At 41.9% G+C, this 24,044-nt stretch overlaps 1 protein-coding gene across 5 annotated transcripts in view; it reads left to right on the top strand.

Moving 5' to 3' along the window:
- Znf667 (zinc finger protein 667) overlaps window positions 1–21,165 on the top strand; it is a 28,151-nt gene extending 6,986 nt beyond the window's left edge. For 3 of the 5 annotated variants that reach the window (XM_059281789.1, XM_059281782.1, XM_059281803.1), the window contains 2 exons: window positions 3,015–3,107; window positions 18,043–21,165. In XM_059281789.1, the coding sequence (XP_059137772.1) occupies window positions 3,015–3,107; window positions 18,043–19,616 (1,667 nt within the window). In that variant the 3' untranslated portion in view covers window positions 19,617–21,165. The remainder of the gene's footprint in view (window positions 1–3,014; window positions 3,108–18,042) is intronic. The other 2 variants (XR_009383487.1, XM_059281811.1) reach the window with 2 other exon arrangements.
- The last annotated feature ends 2,879 nt before the right edge of the window (window positions 21,166–24,044 follow it).

Below are 24,044 nucleotides of genomic sequence, written 5' to 3'. Positions count from 1 at the left end.
TATAATGTTTTGAGGTTCACCCCCATTGCAGCACATATCAGTACTTTGTTCTGATTCATTATTGAATATTTACATTGTCTGGCTAGACTACTTCATCTTATTTATGTTTTATTAACCTGTGGGTATTTGGGTTGTTCTACTCCTAATGAATGGCTGCGGTAAGCAGTCATGAACAGGTTTTTGTTTGTTTGTTTGTTTGTTTGTTTGTTTGTTTTCCGAGACAAAGTTTCTCCATGTAACAGCCCTGGCTGTCCTGGAACTCGCTCTGTAGACCAGGCTGGCCTCGAACTCACAGAGATCCACCCATCTCTGCCTCCCAAGTGCTGGGATTAAAAGTGTGTGTTACCACTGCCCAGCTTCATGGACAGGTTTTGGGGCATATGTTTTTATTTTCTTGGTTATATATTTTATAAATGGAATTGTGGGTCATTTGTAAACTGTACTTTTTTATATAATTCATGTATTTTATTTTATTTGTATAAGTGTTTTGCCTGCATGTATGTATGTGCACCATGTGCATGCCTGATGCCCAAGGAGGCTAGAAGAAGGCATCAGCTCACCTAGAACTGGAGTCACAGGCAGTTCTGAATCACCATGTGGGTCCTGAGAACCAGACTCAGGTCCTCTTCGAGAACAACCATTGCTCTTAACCTCTGAGCCATCTCTTCAGCCCCCTGTACATAATTTTTTTTTTATTGTTCTTTTGAAAGAATTTACTGTAAGGAGTTGATGGGTGTTTAAGGTGAGCAGAGACACTGATTTAATACAGATGGTAAGAAGGATGTAGCTACCATCGCTAAGGCTGTGGGGGAAAAGAAGAGTCTGGGGGGTTTTAAGGACTAAGAGGACGAGCCCCATAAAGCTAGGACTCATATTTCTGAAAGGCAAGGGGCGGGTGCTGTATGGTTTGTTTATATGAAACTAGTTCTATGAATGGGGATGAAAAGAAAACCAGAAATTGAAATAGACCCCTGTCTTAGTTAGGGTTTCTATTGCTGTGAAGAGAAACCATGGCTACAGCAGTTCCTATAAAGGAAAACATTTAATTGGGCCTGGCTCATGATTTCAGAAGTTTAGTCCATTGTCATCATGGCAGGATATGGCAGTGCGCAGGCAGACATGGTGTTGGAAAGGGAGCTGAGAGTTCTATATCTGGATCTGCAGGCAGCAGGAAGAAAGAGCGAGCCACTAGTCTGGATTGAGCTTCTGAAACTTCAAAGCCTAACCCCCTAACAACACACTTCCTCCAACAAGTCCACACCTCCTGGTAATGCCACTCCCTATGGGCCTATGGGGGCCATTTTTATTCAAACTACCACAAACTCTGATTGGCAAAGCTGGCAAAGGGGACATTTTAGATTGCAGAGCTTGAGGCCATGTAAGGTCCAATTCCTTCACTTTTTATTGTTATTTTGTCTTTTTTTTTTTTTTTTCTTTCTTTTTTCCAGAACTGAGGACCGAACCCAGGGCCTTGTACTTGCTAGGCAAGCGTTCTACCACTGAGCTAAATCCCCAACCCCTCCTTCACTTCTTAAATCCTTAATGGGTCCAAGTTGCTGTTGTTAAGTTATTTGTGTGTGTGTGTGTGTGTGTGTGTAACATTTAGTTATTTTAATGTATAGAAATTATTGTATATAACTATACATTACTTTACTTGCTTTTTATTTAATACATGTACACTTTTGGCCTCAGAACCTTGAATGGAGGCACAACATAGTAGTGAGTCACAGAATGATGGTGATTTAGAGCTGAAAGATGATAGTTTCAGATCTTGTCCCAAGAGCACTTGGCCCTATGTTCAGAAAAGTAATTTATAGGGTTAGTGTCTTAGTCAGGGTTTCTATTGCTGTGAGGAGACACCATGACCACAGCAACTCTTAGAAAGAAAAGCATTTCATTGGGGCTGCCTTACAGTTCAGAGGTTTAGTCCATTGTCATCATGGCAGGAAGCATGGCAGCATGAAGGCAGACATGGTGCTGGAGAGGTAGTTGAGAGTTCTACATCTGGATTGGCAGGCAGCAGGAAGAGAGGGTGATACTGGGCCTGACTTGAGCATCTGAAACCTCAAAGCCCCACCCCCAGTGGCACACTTCCTCCAACAAGTCCACACCTAAGTGCTGTTCCCTATGGGCCTATGGGGGCTGTTTTCATTTAAACCACCACAGTTAGATTACACAGCACTACTCTATATAACTTAGTTTTCATCTTCTCTATCTAAAAATTTTAAACCAACTCTCAATTTAACCATTCAGTACAGAATAAATAGTGTGACACCAGAGGGGTGGAGGTTATCCCAACACCAAACAGTTCTTTGAATATCGGACGGATATTGCAATTCTAACACTACTTACCTGGGTCAGTAGCATATTGCAAGACTATCCCTACCTCAAATACTATTCAACAAGTCCAGACCTCTGGAGCTTCCAACTAACTGTAGATTGGGGGTTCCCACGAACCGCCCTCCCTCCAGGTTTGATAGAACTCAAGTATATCTTTAAGTTTACTAGTTCAACATAAAAGATTCTCTAGAGGCTGCAGGTGAAAAGATGAATCAGGAGAGATTCCGGGGGAAAGAGTGCAGAGTTGTGCCATACCCTCTCTAGGAATGCTACTCCCCATGTGCTCAGCAACCTCGATGCTCTCTGAACCCCTCCTTTGAGCTTATAAAGGCTTCATTGTGTTGGCTTGATTGTTCCTTCTCCAGTTTCTGATTAGCCCTCTTATGAAGTTAGGGGATGGGATGGTCCAAGCTCTAATTGGTGTTGATTTGTTGATTTCTCTGGGTTCCTGAGGAGTCCCTGTGCACTTGCTATCTCATGAGCATATGAAGGACCATAGAAGTCTCCAGATCTACTCTACCCTCATCCCTACCCTGCCCCTGTTCTTCAGCTGCCCCTCACATTCTGGGTATTTCCGTTGTGATGACAAACCCACATTTTATTGACACAGGACATGGCTCTGTTTTCAGTGGTGCCCACATAATGACTGGTTCCCTTATTTGTCCCATGTGCAGGTCTTGCCTGTCGGAGGCCAAATATCATCACCTTGTTGGAGAAAGGGAAAGCACCATGGATGGTGGAGCCATCCAGACGGCGCCGGGGCCCTGGTGAGTGACCGAGAACCAAGGCCTGAGTCTTATCATTCCAGCTGCAGAAAGGTGCTGAAGCAGTACATACATATGGCTATCTGTAAACAACAGATATATCTTACACAATCCTAAGAGTTGGTAATTCTACGAGGAAGACTCTAGCAGATCAAGTATCTGGTGACAGTGCACTTCCTGGTTCATAGATGTTGCCTTCTTACTGTATTGTCATAGAGTAGGAGGGGTGAGGAAACACGATAAGGACACTGACCCCAGCTTGAGGGCTTCAACCCCAAAACCTGATTGAGTTCCAAGAGCCCTTACCATATTTCCTAGTAGAGAAGTGGGCATTCTGCCTGAGAGCCATGGGATCATTGTTAGAACAAGTGCCGGCCCCTTTAAGGCAGTGGTCACTCTTAAGAGGCCAGCTCCTACCATGAAAATCAGCCCCAGCCTCAACCCCTTCCTCGGGCAGAGAGTTAAGGAGCCGTCTGTGCTGTGGTCTCTACAGCTCCTGAAGTATGGTCTTACCCAGTAGCAGGCTCTTCCATGCTTTTGGTTAGATACACGATGTAAATCATGTGATGTAAAACTTTCTGCTACTCCTTGAAATGTTATAAAAGTCATGTATTTCCTGTGTTTGAAGGACTTCTCTAAAGCCCGCTCAGGGGACTTCTCTGAAGAGGCTCCTATGGCCTCCTCCCAGCCCTGCGTTTCATGGCTTGTGTCTCGGAGACTCTCATTGTGTGAGTGCTCTCTCTCCTCCTTTCTCCCTCCCCCCATCTTCTTCCCCGTCTCTCTCACTCTCACTTTAAAAGAAACTCCTCTCCAGGTGAAGCCTCTTCTTCCCTTTAAGATCGCCAGTGATGTCTGGTTCTCGAGTATCGCTTCGTGCCTCGAGGCCTGACTGTGGTCTCGAAACCCTTCCTCCTGATAAACCTCACTTCATAGTGGGCAGTCGTCGGCCTTGGTGTCAGGTATGCCTCGAGGTCCAGGTTCCTCCCGGCAATGCTGTAGTGGGTGGAATTAGTACTGTTGCATCATAGATGAGTGGGACCCTGCCGTCCAGAGAGGTCCCATCCTTGACAGACCCAGAACGGAACTCAGTCTGCCTTTGCATCCTGAAGCTCAGCTCCTTGCCCTCCTTCCCTCTGACACCCCACGTCTGCACTTTCTCTTTCGTGGTCAGAAGAGGTATCGGCCGATCTTCTGATGCCAACACTCATTATGATACCGCTTGGATTTGAGTGATTGTTATTCCTTAAGAAATCTTCATCTCGTGCCGGGCATAATTGGTACACCCCTTTAATCCCAGCACTCGGGAGGCAGATCCAGGCAGATCTCTGTGAGTTCGAGGCCAGCCTGGTCTACAGTGGGAGTTCCAGGAAGGGCTGTTACGCAGTTACCTACTTCTTCCATCTAGGTCTAACTTCTTACTTTCTGCCACTTCTCAGTAATGCCAGCTTATTAGGAATCCATCGAGGGCTTAATCTACCAATGAAAGTGGATGGGCCCTCATTGTCTATCCCGTTAGTGATTAGACCCACCAGCTAAGGATAAAGTGTTCAGTACACAAGCCTTTGGGGGAACATCTTCATGTCCAAACCCCAGGAAGATATGTAACACAAAGAAGCCAGAGCAATACCAACCTGCCAGGAAGGTATGCCACTGATACAGTGGTGTTAGGAAGGTAACCAGCCACTTTCTGATTGGATTTGAGCCCTGAAGTCATGGGCTTGGGGTGGGGGGTGGCGGGGCAAATGGGGACAGCTACTACTGTGTTTGTTTGTTTGAGAGAGGATGTTGGCACAATGAAAATGGAAGGCCCATCTTCATTTTCTATCTTTTAACATAAGAAGAAATATTTATTTTTGTACAGCATAATGCTGTTTTAAGTCACAGATGAAATTTAGCCACATCACGTAAGGTTTAGAAAAAGCCAAAGTTGCCAACTAAGGATACCACTAGATGTCAATCACTAAGTTGCCGTGAAAGCGATCGTCATTCTTATGTACAGTTAGTAGAGTTTTGCTTTTGTAACATTGTATCCCGTTTCCATTTTGATTCTAATTTCCTAATTAATAGCAGTGCGTTTATGTAAGCAGTTTGTTTTTGTTTTTTCCTTTCTGTTGTTTTTAGTCATGGAAATGAGATGCGGGATTCGAGAGTTACACTCTAGATATCTCTGAGTTGCTTTTCAGCGTTGTGATGTTGCCAGCTCCCAGGAACCTCCGCACAAACTTGAGAAGCCTCTCTAGGGGCGGCACTTCTCACCTGCTGTCTTAGTTGGGTGCTGGAGGGGCGAGCACGACCCATGGGACGATACCAAGAGACAACTCCAGAAAGCCTGTGCCAATTTTGTTTTTTCCCTTTTAGTGTGATGCAGCGGTTCTCAACCTTCCTAATGCTTCGACCCTTTAATGCAGTTCTTCACGTTGTGGTGACCCCCAACCATAAAATTATTTTGTTGCTACTTCATAACTGTAATTTTGCTACTGTGATGAATCATAATGTAAATATCTGATAGGCAGGATATCTAACATGTAGCCCCTGTGAAAGGGTCCTTTGACCCCCAAAGGGGTTGTGACCCACAGGTTGAGAACCACTGCAGTGAGCGCTCAGCGCCCTGAGTCTAACCAGCAAAGGAAAGTTAGTAAATGAGCACCGTCTACAGAAACACAGTCTAATGTCAGTTCAGCTTTCATTTTCACTAGAGCTGATGTCATTCTTTCTTTTTCCCCCGGAAGGGCTTGGAGATAGCTCAGTGGCCGAACACTTCCCTAGAGCATACAAAGCCTGGGCTCAGCTGACAGTGCCCAAGAAAGTAAAAATGTTCTCAGTAAATTTATGGCAACCAGTTTATGGAACGCTTGCTGGGTCCAGGTTCTGTGCCAAGGCCTGCACATTCATTATCTCATTTATTCTTTCCAATACTTGTAGAAGTCTTTGTCATTCCAATATGACAAACGAGGATTAGAACCCAGCTTAAATACCTTGCTTAGGTCTGTGGAAGAACCAAGTGGTGAGGATTGGAGCCCTGGCAGTTTGCATTGTGACTCCAAATAGAGATCTACAAGGCCAGGTGCATTGGTGCATACCTATAACCCCAGCACTCAGGAGGCAGAGGCAGGTAGCTCTCTGTGAGTTTGAGACTAGGCTGGTGAGTTCCAGGCCAGCCAGAGTTCATAGTGAGACTCTGTCTCAAAAAAAAAAAAAAAAAAAAATCCTATTTTAGTCAATTTTATTTTATTTATTTCTTGTTTTCTCTTAGGTTATAGGACAATTGGTGTTTTTTTTTTTAACCTTTTTCCCATTTTTTTGTTTCTTCTGTGTGTGTGTGTCTGTGTGTGTGCATGCGCCTGCACATGTCTGCATGCATGTGTATGTGTGCATATATATATGTGCATGTTTGCATGTGTGTGGGCATATGTGTGTGAGTGCATTTGGTGACGTGAGGTTGGTGTCAGGAGTCATCCTACCCATTGACACAGAGTCTCTCAATCAAACCTAGATCTCGGCAGTATTATGGCTGGACTTGCTAGCCAGCCTGCCCCAAGGCTCCCCATCTACAAACCTGTGGCTGGAATTACAGACAGGCCTCTGTGCCAACCTATCATTTACTTGAGTTCTGGGAATCTAAATTTTGCTCCTTAAGATTAGAAAGCAAGTGTTTTAATCACTGAGCCATGACCCCATTCCAGGGTTTTGGCTTTTTTTTTTTCTTACCTCTTCGTGTGTGCATGTATGTGGGTCAGTTGGTGGATAAGCACATGGATGCCTTGTGAATGTCAGATGATAATCTATGGAAGTTGGTTCTTTTCCTTCCATCCTGTGGGTCCCAGAAATCAAACTAATGTCAACAGACTTAGAAGCAAGTGCCTTTACGGGGTGAGACATCCCATAGGCATTTTCAAATGGTGGAAGGTATTGACTTCTACTTGGTAATTTCTCTTGTTGTTGTGAAGACATTCATCTGTATTCTAAAATTTTGAATATGTGCCATATTGTTTCAGTTTAAAGTGTTTTCAATATTTATTTATTGTGTATATTGTATGTTGTATGTGTGTGGGCACTTGCATGCTGTATTGCATGTTGTGGAATTCAGAGGACAACCTTGTGGAGATGATTCTTTCTACTTCTTTTGTTTTGTTTTTTGAGACAAGGTTTCTCTATGTGACCCTGGCTGTCCTGGAACTTGCTCTGTAGACCAGGCTGACCTTGAACTCACAGAAATCTGCCTGCCTCTGACTCGAGTGCTGGGATTAAAGGCATGCACCACCACCGCCCTGCTCTCCTGCTTTTATGTAGGTTCTAAGGCTATAACTCAGGTCAGGCTTGTGTGGCATCACTGGGATTAGCTTTAGCATGTGCTGTGGTTTAGACTTTCTTCTTGGAAACAGGGAGAGGAACTGAAGGAATGTGTTAATATTCAAAACAAGAAAAGGAGAGGTCCTTGGTAAATGAAGGTACAAAGAAAAAAATAAGAAAGTGTCTGTAGAGATGGCTTAGTGGTTAAGAGAGCCTACTGCTCTTCCAGTGGAGCTGGGTTTGGTTCTCTGCACCTCTGACTCCTGCTCAGGAGATCCAATACCTCTGTGTGTACCTACACAACGAACACACACACACATCACAACACACAAAACCAGTGGCATCAGAGCCAGGAAGGATTCTAAGATAAATCCCATTAATCTTTTTTTAAGAGTTTAATTTCTTTTTTATCTGTTTTTAATTATGTATATGTGTATACATGCACATGAGTACAGGTGCCAAAAGAGGCTAGAGACATCAGATTCACCTAGAGCTGGAGTTACAGGTGGTTGGTTGTAAATGACCCAGTATGGGTGCTGGCCACTGAACTTGGGCCCTCTGCAGCATTATGCACTCTTAACTACTGAGCCATCTCTCCAGTCCCCAATTCTTCTCCTTTATTTTTTTTTTTTGAAAGTCAAGAAGTTTTAATTAGCAAGATTTGTTCTTTCACAATTTGTTTTGTTTTAAATTTATTTAAATAACTTTTTTTTCTTTTCTTGTCTTTTGTTTTTATTTATTTGTTTTTGTTTGCTTGGGTGTTTTTTTTTGTTTTTTGTCTTTTGTTTTTTTTTTTTTTTGTTTGTTTGTTTCTCTGTGTAGCTTTACAGATGGTTCTGGATCTCGCTCTGTAGACCAGGCCGGCCTCTGGTATCAGAGATGTGCCTGCCTCTGGTTCCCAAGTGCTGGGACTAAAGGCGTGCACCACCACTGCACGGCCATTTTTTTTTTTCATTTACTTTACACAGTGTCATGTTCCCCCCTCCCTCCTCTATCTCCATACAGAAAGGGGCAGGCCTCTCATAAGAGTCAATAAAGCATGGCACATCAAGTTGAGGCAGGACCAAGCTCCTCCCCCTGCATCAGGGTTGGGTGAGGCAATCCAGCATGGAGAATGGGTTCCCAAAAACCAGCTCAAGCCCCAGGGACAGGTCTTGATCCCACTGCTAGGAGCCCCACAAGCAGACCAAGCTACACAGCTGTCACACACACACACAGAGGGCCTAGTCCAGTCCCATGCAGGCTCCCTAGGTGTTGGTCCAGAGTCCATGAGCTCCCAGGAGCTCAGGTCAGCTGTCTCTGGGTGCCCCCATCATGACCCCCTGACTTATACATTCCCTCCTTCCTTTCTTCTGCAAGACTCCTAGAGCTCAGCCCAGTGTTTGGCTATGGAACTCTGCATCTGCTTCCATCAGTTACTGTATAGAGTATCTCTGATGGCAATTTCAGGATCATCACCAATTTGATTACAGGAGATGGCCAGTTCTGGCACCCTCTCCACTATTGCTAGGAGTCTTAGCTGGGGTTATCCTTGTGGATTTTGGGGGTTTCCCTGGCACCAGCTTTCTTCCTAACCCCAAAGTGGTCCCCTCATCAAGACTTCTCTTTCATTACTCTCCCCCTCCATCCTGCCTCCCACACCCAGCCCGTCCAACCTGCTCCCTCAAGCTGCCATCCCTCTATCTCCTCCCACCCCTCTACCCCACTTGCAATTTACCCAAGAGATCTCTTCTATTTCCCCTTACCAGGGAAATCTATGAATCCCTCTTTGAGCCTTCTTTGTTATCTAGCTTCTCTAGAGCTGTGAGTTGTAGTCTGGTTATCCTTTGCTTTATATCTACTATCTACTTATGAGTGAGTACATTCCATGTTTGTCTTTCTGGGTCTGGGTTACCTCACTCTGAATGGTTTTTTCCTAGTTCCACCCATTTGCCTGCAAATCTTATGATGTCATTGCTTTTTACTGCTGTGTAATACTCCATTGTGTAAATGTACCATATTTTCCTTATCCATTCTTCAGTTGAGAGGCATCTGGGTTGTTTCTAGGTTCTGGCTATTATGAATAATGCTGCTATAAACATAGTTGAGCAAGTGTCCTTGTGGTATGATTGGGCATCGTTTGGGTATATCCCCAAGAGTAGTATTGCTGGGTCTTGAGGCAGGTTGACTCCCAATTTTCTGAGAAACTACCATGCTGATTTCCAAAGTGGTGTACAAGTTTGCACTCCCACTAACAGTGGAAGAGTGTTCCCCTTGCTCCACATCCTCTCCAACATAAGCTGTCCTCAGTGTTTTTCATCTTAGCCATTCTGACAGGTGTAAGATGGTATCTCAGAGTCGTTTTGATTTGTATTTCCCTGATGACTAAGAATGTCGAGCAATTCCTTAAATGTCTCTCAGATTCTTCTGTTGAGAATTCTCTCTTTAGATCTGTACTCCATTTTTTAATTGGATTATTTGGTATTTTGTTGTCTAGTTTGAGTTCTACATATATTTTGGAGATCAGCCCTCTGTCAGATGTGAGGTTGGTGAAGATCTTTTTCCATTCTGTAGGCTGTTGTTTTGTCTTATTGACCGTGTCCTTTGCCCTATAAAAGCTTCTCAGTTTCAGGAAGTCCCATTTGTTAATTTTGCTCTCAGAGTCTGTGCTACTAGTGTTTTATTCAAGAAGTAATTCCCTGTGCCAATGCATTCAAGACTACTTCCCACTTTCTCTTCTTTCAGGTTCAGGGTAACTGGATTTATGTTGAGGTCTTTGATCCACCTGGACTTAAGTTTTGTGCACAGTGACAGATATGGATCTATTTGCATTCTTCTACATGTCAACATCCAGTTATGCCAGCACCATTTGTTCAAGATGCTTTCTTTTTTCCATTGTACAATTTTGGCTTCTTCATCAAAAATCAGGTGTTCATAGGTGTGTGGATTAATGTCAGGGTCTTAGATTCGATTCCATTAATCTACCTGTCTGTTTTTATGCCGTTAACAAGCTGTATTTATTACTATAGCTTGATAGTAGAGCTTGAGGTCAGGGATGGTGATGCCTCCAGAAGTTCCTTTATTGTACAGGATTGTTTTGGCTATGCTGCGTTTTTTGTTTTTCTATATGAAGTTGAGTATTGTTCTTTCAAGGTCTGTGAAGAATTATGTTGGAATTTTAATGGAGATTGCATTGAATCTGTAGATTGCTTTTGGTAAGATTGCCATTTTTACTATGTTAATCCTATCTATTGAATGTGGAGATCTTTCCATTTTCTGATATCTTCTTCAATTTCTTTCTTCAAAGACTTAAAGTTCTTGTCATATGGGTCTTTCACTTGTTTGTTTAGTTACCCCAAGATATTTTATATTATTTGTGACTATTGTAAAGGGTGTTGTTTCTCTGATTTCTTTCTCAGCCCCTTTACCATTTGTATGTGGGAGGGCTACTGATTTTTTTTTTTAGTTGATCTTATATCCTGCCACATTACTGAAGGTGTTTATCAGCTGTAGGAGTTCCCTGGTAGAATTTTGGAGGTCACTTATGTATACTATTATATCATCTGCAAATAGCAGAAGTTTGACATTTTCCTTTCCAATTTGTATCCCCTCAATCTCTTTTTGTTTTCTTACTGCTCTAGCTAGAACTTCAAATACTATATTGAATAGATCTGGAGAAGATCTATTATCTTCTATTTGACTTTAGTGGAATTGCTTTGAGTTTCTCTCCATTTAATTTGATGTTGGCTGTTGGCTTGGTGTATATTGCTTTTATTATGTTTAAGTATGTTCCTTGTATCCTTGATCTCTCCGAGACTTTTATAATGAAAGAGTGATGGATTTTTTTTTTTTTTCGGTTTTTCGAGACAGGGTTTCTCTGTATAGCTTTGGAGTCTGTCCTGGAACTCGCTTTGTAGACCAGGCTGGCCTCGAACTAACAGAGATCTGCTTGCTTCTGCCTCCTGAGTGCTGGGATTAAAGGCGTGCACCACCACCACCCAGCAAGAGTGTCCGATTTTGTCAAAGACTTTTTCAGCATCTAATGAGATGATCATGTGGTTTTGGTTTTTGGGGTGTTTTTTTTTTTTTTCTGTATGTGAATTACATTGACAGATTTTGTATGTTGAACCATCCTTGCATCTCTGGAATGGGGCCTACTTGATCATGGTGGATGATTTTTTTTAATGTGTTCTTGAATTTGGTTTGCCAGTAATTTACTGAGTATTTTTGCATCAATGTTCATGAGAGAGATTGGTCTGTAATTTCTCTTTCTTTGTTGCATCTTTGTGTGGTTTGGGTATCAGGGTAACTGTTAGCCTCATAAAAAAAAATTTGGCAATGTTCCTTCTGTTTCTACTGTATGGAACAATTTGAAGAGTATTGGTATTAGCTCTTCTTTGAAATTCTGATAGAATTCTGTGCTGAAACCATGTGGTCCTGGGCTTTTTTTCTTTTTTCTTTTTTTGGTTGGAAGACTTTTAATGACTGCCTCTTAGGGGTAATAAGTTTATTTAAATTGTTTATTTGGTCTTGATTTAATTTTGGTATATGGCACCTATTGAGAAAATTGTCCATTTCTTTTAGGTTTTCCAGTTTTGTGGAGTCGGGGTTTTTGAAGTATGACCTGATGATTCTCTGATTTCCTCGTTGTCAGTTGTTATGCCTCCCTTTTCATTTCTGTTTTTGTTAATTTCTATGTTTTCTTTCTTCCTTTTGGTTGGTTTGGGTAAGGATTTGTCTATTTTGTTGATTTTCTCAATGGATCAACTCTGTTTATTGATTCTTTGTATTGTTCTCTTTGTTTCTGTTTTATTGATTTCAGCCCTGAGTTTCATAATTTCCTGGCTTCTCTTCCTCCTGGGTGAGTTTACTTCTTTTTGTTCTAGAGCTTTCAGGTGTGCTGTTAAGTCACTAGTGTGAGATTTCTCCACATTCTTTATGTAGATACTTAGTGCTATGAATTTTCTTCTTAGCACTGCTTTCATTGTGTCCCATAAGTTTGGGTATGTTGTGCATTCATTTTCATTGAATTCTAGGAGGTCTTTAATTTCTTTATTTCTTCCTTGACCCAGTGGTGATTCAATTGAGTATTGTTCAGTTTCCATGTGTTTATAGGTTTTCTGTAGTTTGTGTTGTTGAATCCTAACTGTATCCCATGGTGATCCGATAAGATACATGAGATAATTCTGATTCTTTTGTATCTGTTGAGATTTGCTTTGTGACCGAGTATGTGGTCAGTTTTAGAAAAGGTTCCATGAGGTTTTGAGAAGAAGGTATATTCTTTTGTGTTTGGGTGAAATATTCTATAGATGTCTGTTCAGTCCATTTGAGTCATAACATCTGTTAGCTCTCTTGTTTCTCTGTTAAGTTTCAGTCTGGCAGACCTATCCATTGGTGAGAGTGGGGTGTTGAAGTTTCCCACTATTAGTGTGTGGGGTTTGATGTGTGATTTAAGCTTTAGTAATGTTTCTTTTACAAATGTGTGTGCCCTTGTATTTGGAGCATAAATGTTCAGAATTGAGACTTCATCTTGGTGGATTTTCCCTGTGATAAATATGTAATGTCCTTCCCAATCTCTTTTGATTGATTTTAGTTTGAAGTCTATTTTATTAGATATTAGGATAGCTATACTAGCTTGCTTCTTAGGTTCCTTTGATTGGAAAGACTTTTCCCAGCCCTTTTCTCTGAGGTAGTGCCTGTCTTTGAAGTTGAAGTGTGTTCCTTGTATGCAGCAGAAGGATGGATCCTGTTTTTATATCCATTCTGTTAGCCTGTGACTTTTTATAGGCAAATTTAGTCAATTGATATTAAGAGATATTAATAATGAGTGGTTGTTAACTCCTGTCATTTTTTGATGGTAGTGTGTGTGTTTCCCTTCTTTGGGTTTTGCTGGTGTGAGATTATCTATTGCCTGTGTTTTCGTGGGTGCAGCTAACTTCCTTATGTTGGAGGTTTCCTTCTAGTACTTTCTGTAGGGCTGGATTTGTGGATAGGTACTGTTTAAATCTGGTTTTGTCATGGAATATCTTGTTTTCTCTGTCTATGGTGATTGAAAGTTTTGCTTGGTAGAGTAGTCTGAGCTGGCATCCATGGTCTCTTAGTGTCCGCAAAACATACATATCCAGGACCTTCTGACTTTCAGAGTTTCCATTGAGAAGTCAGGTGTAATTCTTATAGGTCTGCCTTTATATGTTACTTGGCCTTTTTCCTTTGCAGCTCTTAATATTCTTTCTTTATTCTGTATGTTTAGTGGTTTGATTATTATGTTACAAGGGGACTCTTTTGGGATTCCAGTATATTTGGTGTTCTATAAGCTTCTTGTCCCTTCATAGGCATATTCTTCTTTGGGTTGGGAAAGTTTTCTTCTATGATTTTGTTGAATATATTTTCTGTGTCTTTGAGCTGGAATACTTCTCCTTCTATCTCTATTATTCTTAGGTTTGGTCTTTTCATGGTGTCCCAGATTTCCTGGATGTTTTGTGTTAAGAATTTGTTGGATTTAACATTTTCTTTGACTGATGAATCTATTTCCTCTATCATATCTTCAACATCTAAGATTCTCTTTTCTATATCTTGTATTTTGTTGGTTATGCTTGCATCTGTAGTTTCTGTTCATTTACTCAGATTTTTCATTTCCAGATTTCCCTCAGCTTGTGTTTTCTTTATTGCCTCTATTTCAGTTTTCAAGTCTTGAATTGTTTCCTTCACCTGCTTTTTCTTGGTTATCTTGTCTTTCTTTATGAGCTTTATTGATTTTTTCCAAGTTTTTGTTTGTCTTTCCTCGATTTCTTTAAGTGAATTTTTCATTTCCTCTTTAAGGGCTTCTAAAGTTAGTTTAAGTTCATTTTCTTCTGTTTCATCTGCTTTGGGATGTTCAGATCTTGCTGTTGTAGGACCACTGGCATCTGGTGGTAACATATTGCCCTTTATGTTGTTGCATGTATTCTTATACTGCCCTTTACCCATCTAGGCTTGGGATAGTTATAGGTGCAGGTATTTATTCTTGCGATGTCTTTGTTGGATGGGTCTTTTGTTCCTTTATTGTGTGTTTCCTTTATTGTCTTTTTGTCCTGAATAGCCAAGGGTTCTGGTGGTTGTCTGGTCCTCAGATCCAGTAGGCTTGTCTCAGCTGAGGTTTGTGGGCATTTGGCTGCCTAAATGCAGCGTATTCTCCAGTTCTTCTGGCTTGTGTGGTCTTTACTTGTGCTTTCTGTTCTTCCTACTGGTGTGGGTTGTGCCTGTGCCAGTGGAGACTGTTCTTCTGTCGGTGTAGATGGTGCTGGTGCCTGTAGGGGCTGCTGTTTTTCCAACTGGTATGGGTGGCCCTTCTGCCTATAGGACCTGTTATTCTTCCAGCTGGTGTAGGTGGTGCTTGTATAGGGGCTGCTCATATTGTGGGGGATGGTTGGCCAAGGGGAGGATGATGGGGTCGGTGGGTTTAGGCAGCAGAGTGAGTTGTAGAGGTTACAGAGTGCAGCGGGTGTCGGGGGGTGTTGGTGCAGCCTGCCCGCAGGTCTCTCACCTATGGCCGGTTGCTGGGGACTGCTTCAGTCCCTAATTCTTTAAAAAATTATTTTGTATATTCTTTGAGAATCTTATACATGCATATATTAATTATGTCTCCCTGCAACCTGGCCTTCCCAATCCCCAGATACTCCCTAGCATGTCCTCCTTTCTTCCACTTTTTGCTTTGTCTACTGTAAACCACTGAGTCCTTTTTAGTGTTGCCCTGTTAGAATATTGACTGATCTTGTTGGCTTGACCTTGTGCAGGTGGCCATAACTGCAGTGAATTCATAAGTGTAATGACCACACTCCTCCACATCCTGACTCTTAACATTCTTTCCACCCCCTTCGCCACAATGTTTTCTGAGCCTTGGGGAGCCAGACTTCTTGTTTATTTGATCTTGCTGGCTTTGTGGTGAAATTTTCTGTTGCTTTCTTTAACTCTTCATTTTACCAGGATGTAATTCTAGTATACTATTCTTCTAATTGTAGTTATGATAGTTGTTACCAGATATTAAACAGCTGCAGGATGACAGAAGTTCCCCAGCATTCATGGAGTAGCATGTGCTTCACAATTCATAATTGTCCAGACTTGAGAAAGGTAAAGTGGTCCTAGATTGTATGTTGAGTAGTACATCCAGCAAGGGCTGGATGGGTACTCCAAAACCAAACACATTAATATTTTGACAAATATATTATATATTTGTAATATAACATATAATACTATAATATAGCATAGCTAGTCTTCTGTCTTGATTACTTTTCCATCAGTTGTGGTCAAATACTCTGACAAAAGCAACTTAAGGGAGAAAGGTTCTTAGTCACTGTTCCATTGCTGTGAAGAGACACCATGAGCAAGGCAACTCATAAAAGAAAACTTGCCTGCTTGCCTTCCAGCCTTCCTTCCAGCCTTCCTTCCTTCCTTCCTTCCTTCCTCCCTCCCTCCCTCCCTCCCTCCCTCCCTCCCTCCCTCTTTCATTCTCTCTCTCTCTCTCTCTCTCTTTCTTTCTTTTGTTTTTGTTTTTTGAGATAGGGTATCTCTGTGTATCCCTGGCTGTTTTGGAACTCATTCTGTATGTATATCAGGCTGGCCTCGAACTCAGAGATCCACTCTCTTCTGCCTCCTGAGTGCTAGGATTAATGGTGTGTGCCACCAAGCCTGGCATAAAAGAAAGCATTTAATTGGAGGCTTGCTTACCGTTTTAGAGGATTAGTCCCTGATCATCATGGCAGAAGGCAAACAGGCATTAAACTGGTGCAGTAGCTGAGCATTTTCCATCCTGAACTGCCGGCATCAGGCAGAGAGAGAAAGACAGCCTGGTGTGGGTTCTTGAAACCTCAGAATCCATGTCCAGTGACACACTTCTTCTAAAAAGGCATCACCAACTCCAACAAGGCCATGAACTGGTGACTAAGCATTCAAATAGATGAACCTTTTGGGGTCATTCTCATTCAAACAACCACAAAAGGGTTCACTTTTGGTTTACATTCTGAGGGTAAAGTTCATCACGGTGAAGTTGTAGCAGCTTGCAGCAGCAGCGACAGCCAAGAAGTTGTGAATGCTTGTGCTCATGTAGTGTAGCCCAGGACCTCACCCCATGGAATGGTGTCACGCACTGTTACCTAACACTGTTCCAGGGAGAGGTAGATAAACATCACTCACCCCAGACAGGGAACTAATGACAGACCAACCAAGGATACCACCAAAGTCCAACTTGATAAACGAATGAGTTTTATTGAGGTTATTTGCAGGAATATGGGTGAAAGGTTACCTAGGAGAGCAGAAATGACTCAAAGACAGCTGCATCACCAAGAGTCCACCCCAGAGTGTACTGTGTGACAAAACCTTTCCTGGGGACACAACACACACATCTACTCACCCCAAATAGGGATCCCACGACAGATCAAAGTATAAATAACACCAAAGTCCAACTTGGTGAACCAATGAGTTTTATTGGGGTTACTTACAGGAAGGTGGTCAGGGCTCATTTACAGGAGTAGACATGTCTCACACACAGCTGCGTCACCAAGGCCCACCCCTGCATGAGTGACAGCTCACAAAAGCCAGGAAACTTGGAGCATCCCACACAGTCTGCAGGCACTCAACAGGTTGGAGAGTAACTCTGTTAGCATATTTGTGCTTTTCAGAATCTGACATTCAAGAATATGCTTTTAGGATTCATAATTTTATAGAGGTATTCACTAAGTTTAAGAGTATAATCCGTTTTTTTCATAAATTTACAAAGTTTGATGTCACCTTAATCCAGTTTTAGGCGATTTTCATCATACAGGTAACTCCCTTAACCCATCTACAGTTAATTTCTATTTCCACCTTTAATCCCAAGTAACCATTTAACATTTTTGTATAAATATTCCCTTTTATGAACATTTCATGTAGTGAAATATGTTTAACTAATGAACAGTTTATAAAGTTAAATGTATATAGTATAAAATATAACATATATAAAAATGATTTATTCTCTTTCAAACTTCAAACTTTCCTGAATTTCAGTTACTAAATATTTCTGGAAAGCCCTGTCCTACATTTGTTTCTTGTTGCTGTGATTAAATAGATACCTAGAAAAAAAGCATCTTAAGAGAAAAAGGATTTATTGGTTCACAATTCTAGGTCACAGTCCATCACTGAGGGAAAGTTAAAGCAGCAGGAACTCGAAGCAACCCGCCACTTTATATCCACAGTTAAGAGCTGAGCAGTGCACTAATGCATGCGTTGCTCAGCCGGCTTTCTCCTTTCTACTCCATCTGGAACCCTGAGCCCCAGGAATGGTGCTGCCCACAGTGAATAAAGACGAGTAAGATACTCTCAGATGCCCTTCTTCCAGGGATTCTGGATTGTGTCACACTGTTGATTAAAAATAATCATCACAAAGCAGGAAGATCATTAATAAAGAAATCTGTAAAATTGGAGGCCAGCCTGGTCTACAAAGTGAGTTTCAGGACAATCAAGGCTGTCACACAGAGAAACCCTGTCTCAGAGAACAAACAAAAGTAATTACCACAAAGACTTTAGTATAGTAGTGGGGACACTGTTCTTGTTAACATTGTGTTGTTATAATCACCGATTATAATGACTCCTTTTTTATTACACAAGCTTCATTTCTTCAGCACAGAAAAACTAATTCTAACTTCTTGGTGTATTTCAGAATCAGGGTCTAAGTGTGAGACCAAGAAGTTACCACCAAATCTATGTAACAAATCTGGGCAAAGTATCCATCAGAAACCAGTTTCTTCACAAGGAAAGGTCACCACAGGGAGGACAAAATGTAACAAAAATTCACTCCCAAGAAAACCCAAGAAAAGACATTCAGGCAAGAAATCTTTAAAGTGTAATAATTGTGGGAAAACCTTTTCTCGAAGTTTGTCTTTTAAACTTCATCAAGACTTTCACACTGGAGAGAGGTCTTATGGATGCAGTAATTGTAGACAAGTTTTCAGACAGATCTTATCTCTCATTCTTCATCAGCGAATTCACAATCGGAAGAAAAGCTATGAATGTGACAAATGTGGGGAAATTTTTAATAAAAAATTAACTCTGATGATACATAGGAGAACTCACAATGGAAAGGAAAATTTGAACCATGAGAAGGCCCCAGGTTCATGCCCATCTTTCAGTGTACACCCTAATAATCACATTGTTGAGAGTATCCACCAGTGCAGAAAATGTGAGAAAGCCTTCAGCCAGATGTCATCCCTTTTACTTCATAAGAGAATTCACAATAGAAAGAAAATACAATACAATAAATATGGCAGAGGCTTCAAAAAGAAGACAGTCCTTGTGCATAAGAGAATTTGTATTGGAAAGAAAACTCATGAAACTAAGAAGGCCTTAAGTCAGGGTCTCAAGCAGAGAACTCACCATTTAGAAAATCCTTTTACATGTAGGAAATGTGGGAAGTCCTTCAGTAGGATCTTATCCTTAATGCTTCATCAGAGAATTCACACTTCAGGGAAACCCTACAAATGTGATAAATGCCAGAAAGACTTTAGACGGCTTTCCTCCCTTATTCTGCACCTAAGAACTCATAAGGGGGAGAAGCAGTTTAAGTGCAATAAATGTGAGAAAGTGTGCAATAGGTATTCATCCCTTATTCAACACCAGAAAATTCATAAGAGAAAAAAGAAACTCATTGAGTGCAAGGAATGTGGAAAGATGTTTTGTGGAATGAAAAACCTTAAAGTACATCTGAACATTCATTCAGAAGAGAAACCTTTCAAATGCAATAAATGTAGTAAAGTTTTTGGCCGCCAGTCATTTCTTATTGAACATCAAAGAATTCATACTGGAGAAAAGCCCTATCAGTGTGAAGAATGTGGGAAAGCCTTCAGTCACCGAATATCCCTTACCCGACATAAGCGAATTCACAGTGAAGATAGACCTTATGAATGTGATCAGTGTGGGAAAGCCTTCAGCCAGAGTGCTCACCTTGCACAGCATGAAAGAATTCACACTGGAGAGAAGCCCTATGCATGCAAAACATGTAAGAAATCCTTTACTCAGCGCATATCCCTCATTCTACATGAAAGAAGTCATACTGGGGAGAAACCCTATGAATGTAATGAATGTGGGAAGGCGTTTAGTAGTGGCTCGGACCTTATACGACATCAGAGAAGTCATTCTTCAGAGAAACCATATGAATGTAGCAAATGTGGTAAGGCATATAGTCGGAGCTCATCTCTAATCCGACATCAGAGCACACATTCAGAGGAAAAATCCTGAAGTTGTTGCTAACTCTGCAAAAGCTAAAAAGGATGTCAAAGAAGTGTTCAGAGGCATGGAGAATGTGTGTAAGTGTTCTTGACTTATGATGATGTATGTCCATAGGTTGAAACATTTAAAACAGAAATATATTTAATATACCTACCCTACCAAATGTGATCGTTTAGCAGCACAGTATAATGTGGAGTCCCAGTTGTTCACTCTCCTGATTGCATGGCTTCCTGAGGGCTATGACCTGACCTGATACTGCTGCCCAGCATTTCGAGAGTTATCTTACTGCTTACTGCTGCTTATCGTCAGCCTAGGGAAAGATCATAATTCCTAGCCTCATGGCTATTGCTTCTGTACACTGTAATGCTGAAAAATCCTAAATCAGAAATCATTCATTGGAGGGAGGGAACTATCTGCCTATAATGTGTTTTGTGTCTATGGGGCCATTTTATGATATTCTCCCTTTGAAAGCCAAAGAGCAAAAGTAGCTGGTGGATTTTGAACTGAAGATCTGAAATCATCTGAGGTGTGCTCAGGATATTGGATTAGGGTTTGTGAATGAAGGTGTTTTTCAGTTCGTATTTTATTTCCAGTGTAATTTTTAAGGATAATTCATTGGATACATACAAAGAAATGGAACTGCAAAGTCCATTTTTTTTCTAGATGGTGCTTTGAGCCTGAGTTGAGGTCCCAGGAAAATGGAGTGTTGAGTCTGTTCTCAGAACTAGAACTCCTGTGTGTAAGGACCTAGCAGGCAAAACAGTAAACAGGGTGCCTCTTTCTCCTGACAGAAATGTGTTGGAGTGAGAACAAAGAAGAGGTTGCTAAAGATAGTATTCACAGTGGTGTAGAGCAGTAGCCAATACCACACTGCCTCCATGGATGTGAAGATACACTGTGAAAATCTGTGTGACTAAGACAGGCTTGGGGGTGGGGTGGGAAGAAGATACTGAACAATGAGGAACTTCTGAGCAGGGAGAAGCTATTTTTTACTTTTTTTATTTGAAAAAAAGTCTATATTTATATAAATAAACAGCATTTTATGTAATAATGCTAATTGGTGTACAAAACGTAACTATGTGTTTGTGTTTTTATGGCCTGAATATTTGTGTCACCCCAACTCATATGTTGAAGCCCTAACCCCTCAGTGTGATGGTACTTGGAAATGAGATTAATAAAGTCATGATGCGGATGGGCCTTTTTGATAAGTTTATTGATCAGAGACACCAGAGGGCTTGATCTCTTTCTGTACCATGTGAGAACACAGGCAGCCATCTGTAAACCAAGAAAAAGCCCTTATGAGAACCTGACCAGTGTGATGCCCTGACCTTGGATTTCCAGCCTATAGAGGAACTATGAGAACCTGATTTCTCTTTAATTCACCAGTCTGTGATACTGTGTTATAGAAGCTCGAGCTGATTAATACATGGAAGAACTCCTAGGTTAATGTATTGGATGTTTTCCTTTGAGCTGTCCAACCCATTCAATGTATTTTTCTGTCCCTCTTTCCAGCTTGTGTAAGTTATATAAGAAATAAAGTCCGAGTTCTTTTGTGTGACTAGATTGTATATAATCAGGCTCTTTTGAACGAGTTTTCCTTCTGCAAAAGCTATTTAGGAGAACACCTAAATTTTCTTAAGAAATTAAAAAAACCAAGTTTCTTAAGAAAAGTTTATAGTGTTTGATCATGGGGATCTGAATTTAACCACAAATGTTGGGGTTTGAATAGGAAATATGAACAATAGGCTTATAATCCCCAGCTGGTAGGAGGTTCTGGATGAGGCTTTGCTGGAGGAACTAGATCATGGGGGTGTGGGTGTGTCCTTGGGTACTGTGTCATGTCCCATCCTTTCTTTAAAACAATCTTTTTGAGAATTAAAATTTTTATTTTATGTGTATGAATATATGGTAGCAGATGTAGACTCACAGCCAAACATTAGTCAGAGCTCAGGGAACCCTGCAGAAGAGGGAGAGAAAGGCTTGTAGGAGCCAGAGTGGTTGAGGTCACTAGGAGAACATGGCCTACAGAATCGACTAAGCAGGGCACAGGGACCTCACAGAGACTGAGGCAGCAGTCTTGGAGCCTGCATGAATCTGTGCTAGGTCCTCTACATGTTATGGTTGTTTAGCTTGGGGGTTTTGAGGTATCCCAGCAGTGGGAGTGGGGGTGTCTCTGACTCTTTTGCCTGCTCTTGAGACCCTTTTCCTCTTGCTAAGTGCCTTATCCAACTTTGATATGAGGGTTTGTGCCTAGTCTTATTGTAACTTGTTCTGCTGTTTCTGGTTGATGTCCCTGGGAAGCCTGCTCTTTCTGAAGAGAAATAGAGGAGCAGTGGATCTGGGGGAGAGGGAAGGTGGGGGAAGGGACTTAGAGAAGGGGAAGGGGAAGGGAGAGGAAGCTGCAGTCGAGGTATATGAGAGAAGAATAAAGAATTAAAAATATTTTATATGAATGAATGTTTTGCCTGCCTGTATATATGTGCACCATGCATGTGCCTGGTGCTCTTGGAGACCAGAAGAGGGCATCAGATTCCCTGGAACTGGAGTTATGGTTGTGAGTTACCATGTGGGTGCTGAGAATTGAATCTTTGCAATAACAAGTGCTCTAAACTACGGAGCCACTTCTCCTCCCTCCTCCCCTTTCAAGTCAACCAATTTATTGTATTTTGCTATGGCATCTTAAGCTAATATTGGGGAGCTTTCACAAGAACCTTCTCTACCCCTCTTTTTTCTGATTACCACATGAGAGCTCTCCCCTACCTACCCTGCTCACCCTGCTATGATGGACTAAAACCAAAATAAATCTTACCTCGTTTTGCTCTGGTATTTTGTCTCAGCAATAAAAGCTCTAATACAAGTAAGAAAACAACCAACTTGCAGGCAAGGTAAAAGCAGCTGTCATGCTGTTTAAAGGTTAAATTTTCATTATGTAAACAAAAATAAAGTCACTGCAGCAAATGGGTGAAGAGTGGCACAGAAGAGGATCAAGGAGAGGCGTGCTTTTCTCTTTCCCTTTCTACCCCCCTCACCCCTGCCCAAAGCTTTATCCTCTCTCATCTGCCTGGAAGGTTGGTTCCAGATCAGTGGTATATCCCTAAGAGGATGCCATCTGGGATGTGGCTCATAGCTGCAATTCCAGTTCCAGGGGCTCTGACGCCCTCTTCTGGCCTCCAAAGGTACTAGGCATGCATGTGGTGCACAGACAGACATGCCGGCAAAACACCCGTGCACATACAAACAGAAACAAGAAGGCTGGGGAGATAACTCTGGTAGAACACTTTCCACAAAATCCTCTCCACCTCAGCTGGATCCCTTGAACCTATGTTAAAGTCATATGGTAGCGCCCATGTCTGTAATCCCTACTCCCCCCCCCTACCCGCCCCCGGAGCTGAGGACCAAACCCAGGGCCTTATGCTTGCTAGGTAAGCACTGTACCACTGAGCCAAATCCCCAACCCCGTAATGCCTACTCTTATAAGTACACCCTCATCCATACTTCTGTTAGGAACCCCAATAAAAACTCATTTGAGCCGGGCAGTGGTGGCGCACGCCTTTAATCCCAGCACTCGGGAGGCAGAGCCAGGCGGATCTCTGTGAGTTCAAGGCCAGCCTGGGCTACCAAGTGAGTTCCAGGAAAGGCGCAAAGCTACACAGAGAAACCCTGTCTCGAAAAAAAAAAAAGAAAAGTCATTTGGTGCTGGGCAACGGTGGTACACACGTCTAATCCCAGCACTTGGAAGGCAGAGGCAGGCAGATCTCTGTGAGTTTGAGGCCAGCCTGGGCTACAGAGCAAGTTCCAGGACAGGCTCCAAAGCTATATAGAGAAACCCTGTCTCCAGGAAAAACAAAACAGAACAAAACAAACCCACAAAACTCATTTGGGGGCTAGAGACATTCCCAGCACCCTCGTGGTGGTTCAAAACCATCTATAACTCAAGTTTCAGGGAATCTGACACCCTCTTCTGCCTTCCTCAGGCACTAGACATACATCTAGACAAAACATGTAAAGTACATATTTAAAAAACAAAAAGTAAAAAAACACCCAAAAAACCTCATTGGTTTACCAAGTTGGACTTTGATGCAATCATTACTTTGGTCTGTAGTGGGTTCCCTTTCTGGGATAAGTAGACGTGTGTGTGTGTGTGTGTGTGTGTGTGTGTGTGTGTGTGTGTGTGTGTGTGTGTTGCATCTCCCCAAGAAAGTCCATCATACAACATGGCTCTACAGGGTGATTCCAGGAAGGTATCAGTATAGGGAAGCATTGTTATTCCCATAATATCAGGTAGCTAGTTAGGCATTAGCAGGCCTAAAGTTGTTGAGTGTGGACCCATCCCTCAGTAGCAGCAACTTGTAAAACCAGGAAACACAAATGCAGGACTCTGATTATCAGTCAAAACAGTGCAATTGGAGTCAAATCTCCAGCCTTAGGTAAAGACGA

This window comes from Peromyscus eremicus, chromosome 1, assembly GCF_949786415.1.
Source record: "Peromyscus eremicus chromosome 1, PerEre_H2_v1, whole genome shotgun sequence".
In the NCBI taxonomy this organism is placed as follows: domain Eukaryota; kingdom Metazoa; phylum Chordata; class Mammalia; order Rodentia; family Cricetidae; genus Peromyscus; species Peromyscus eremicus.
This window is presented reverse-complemented; position numbering and strand designations above follow the sequence as displayed.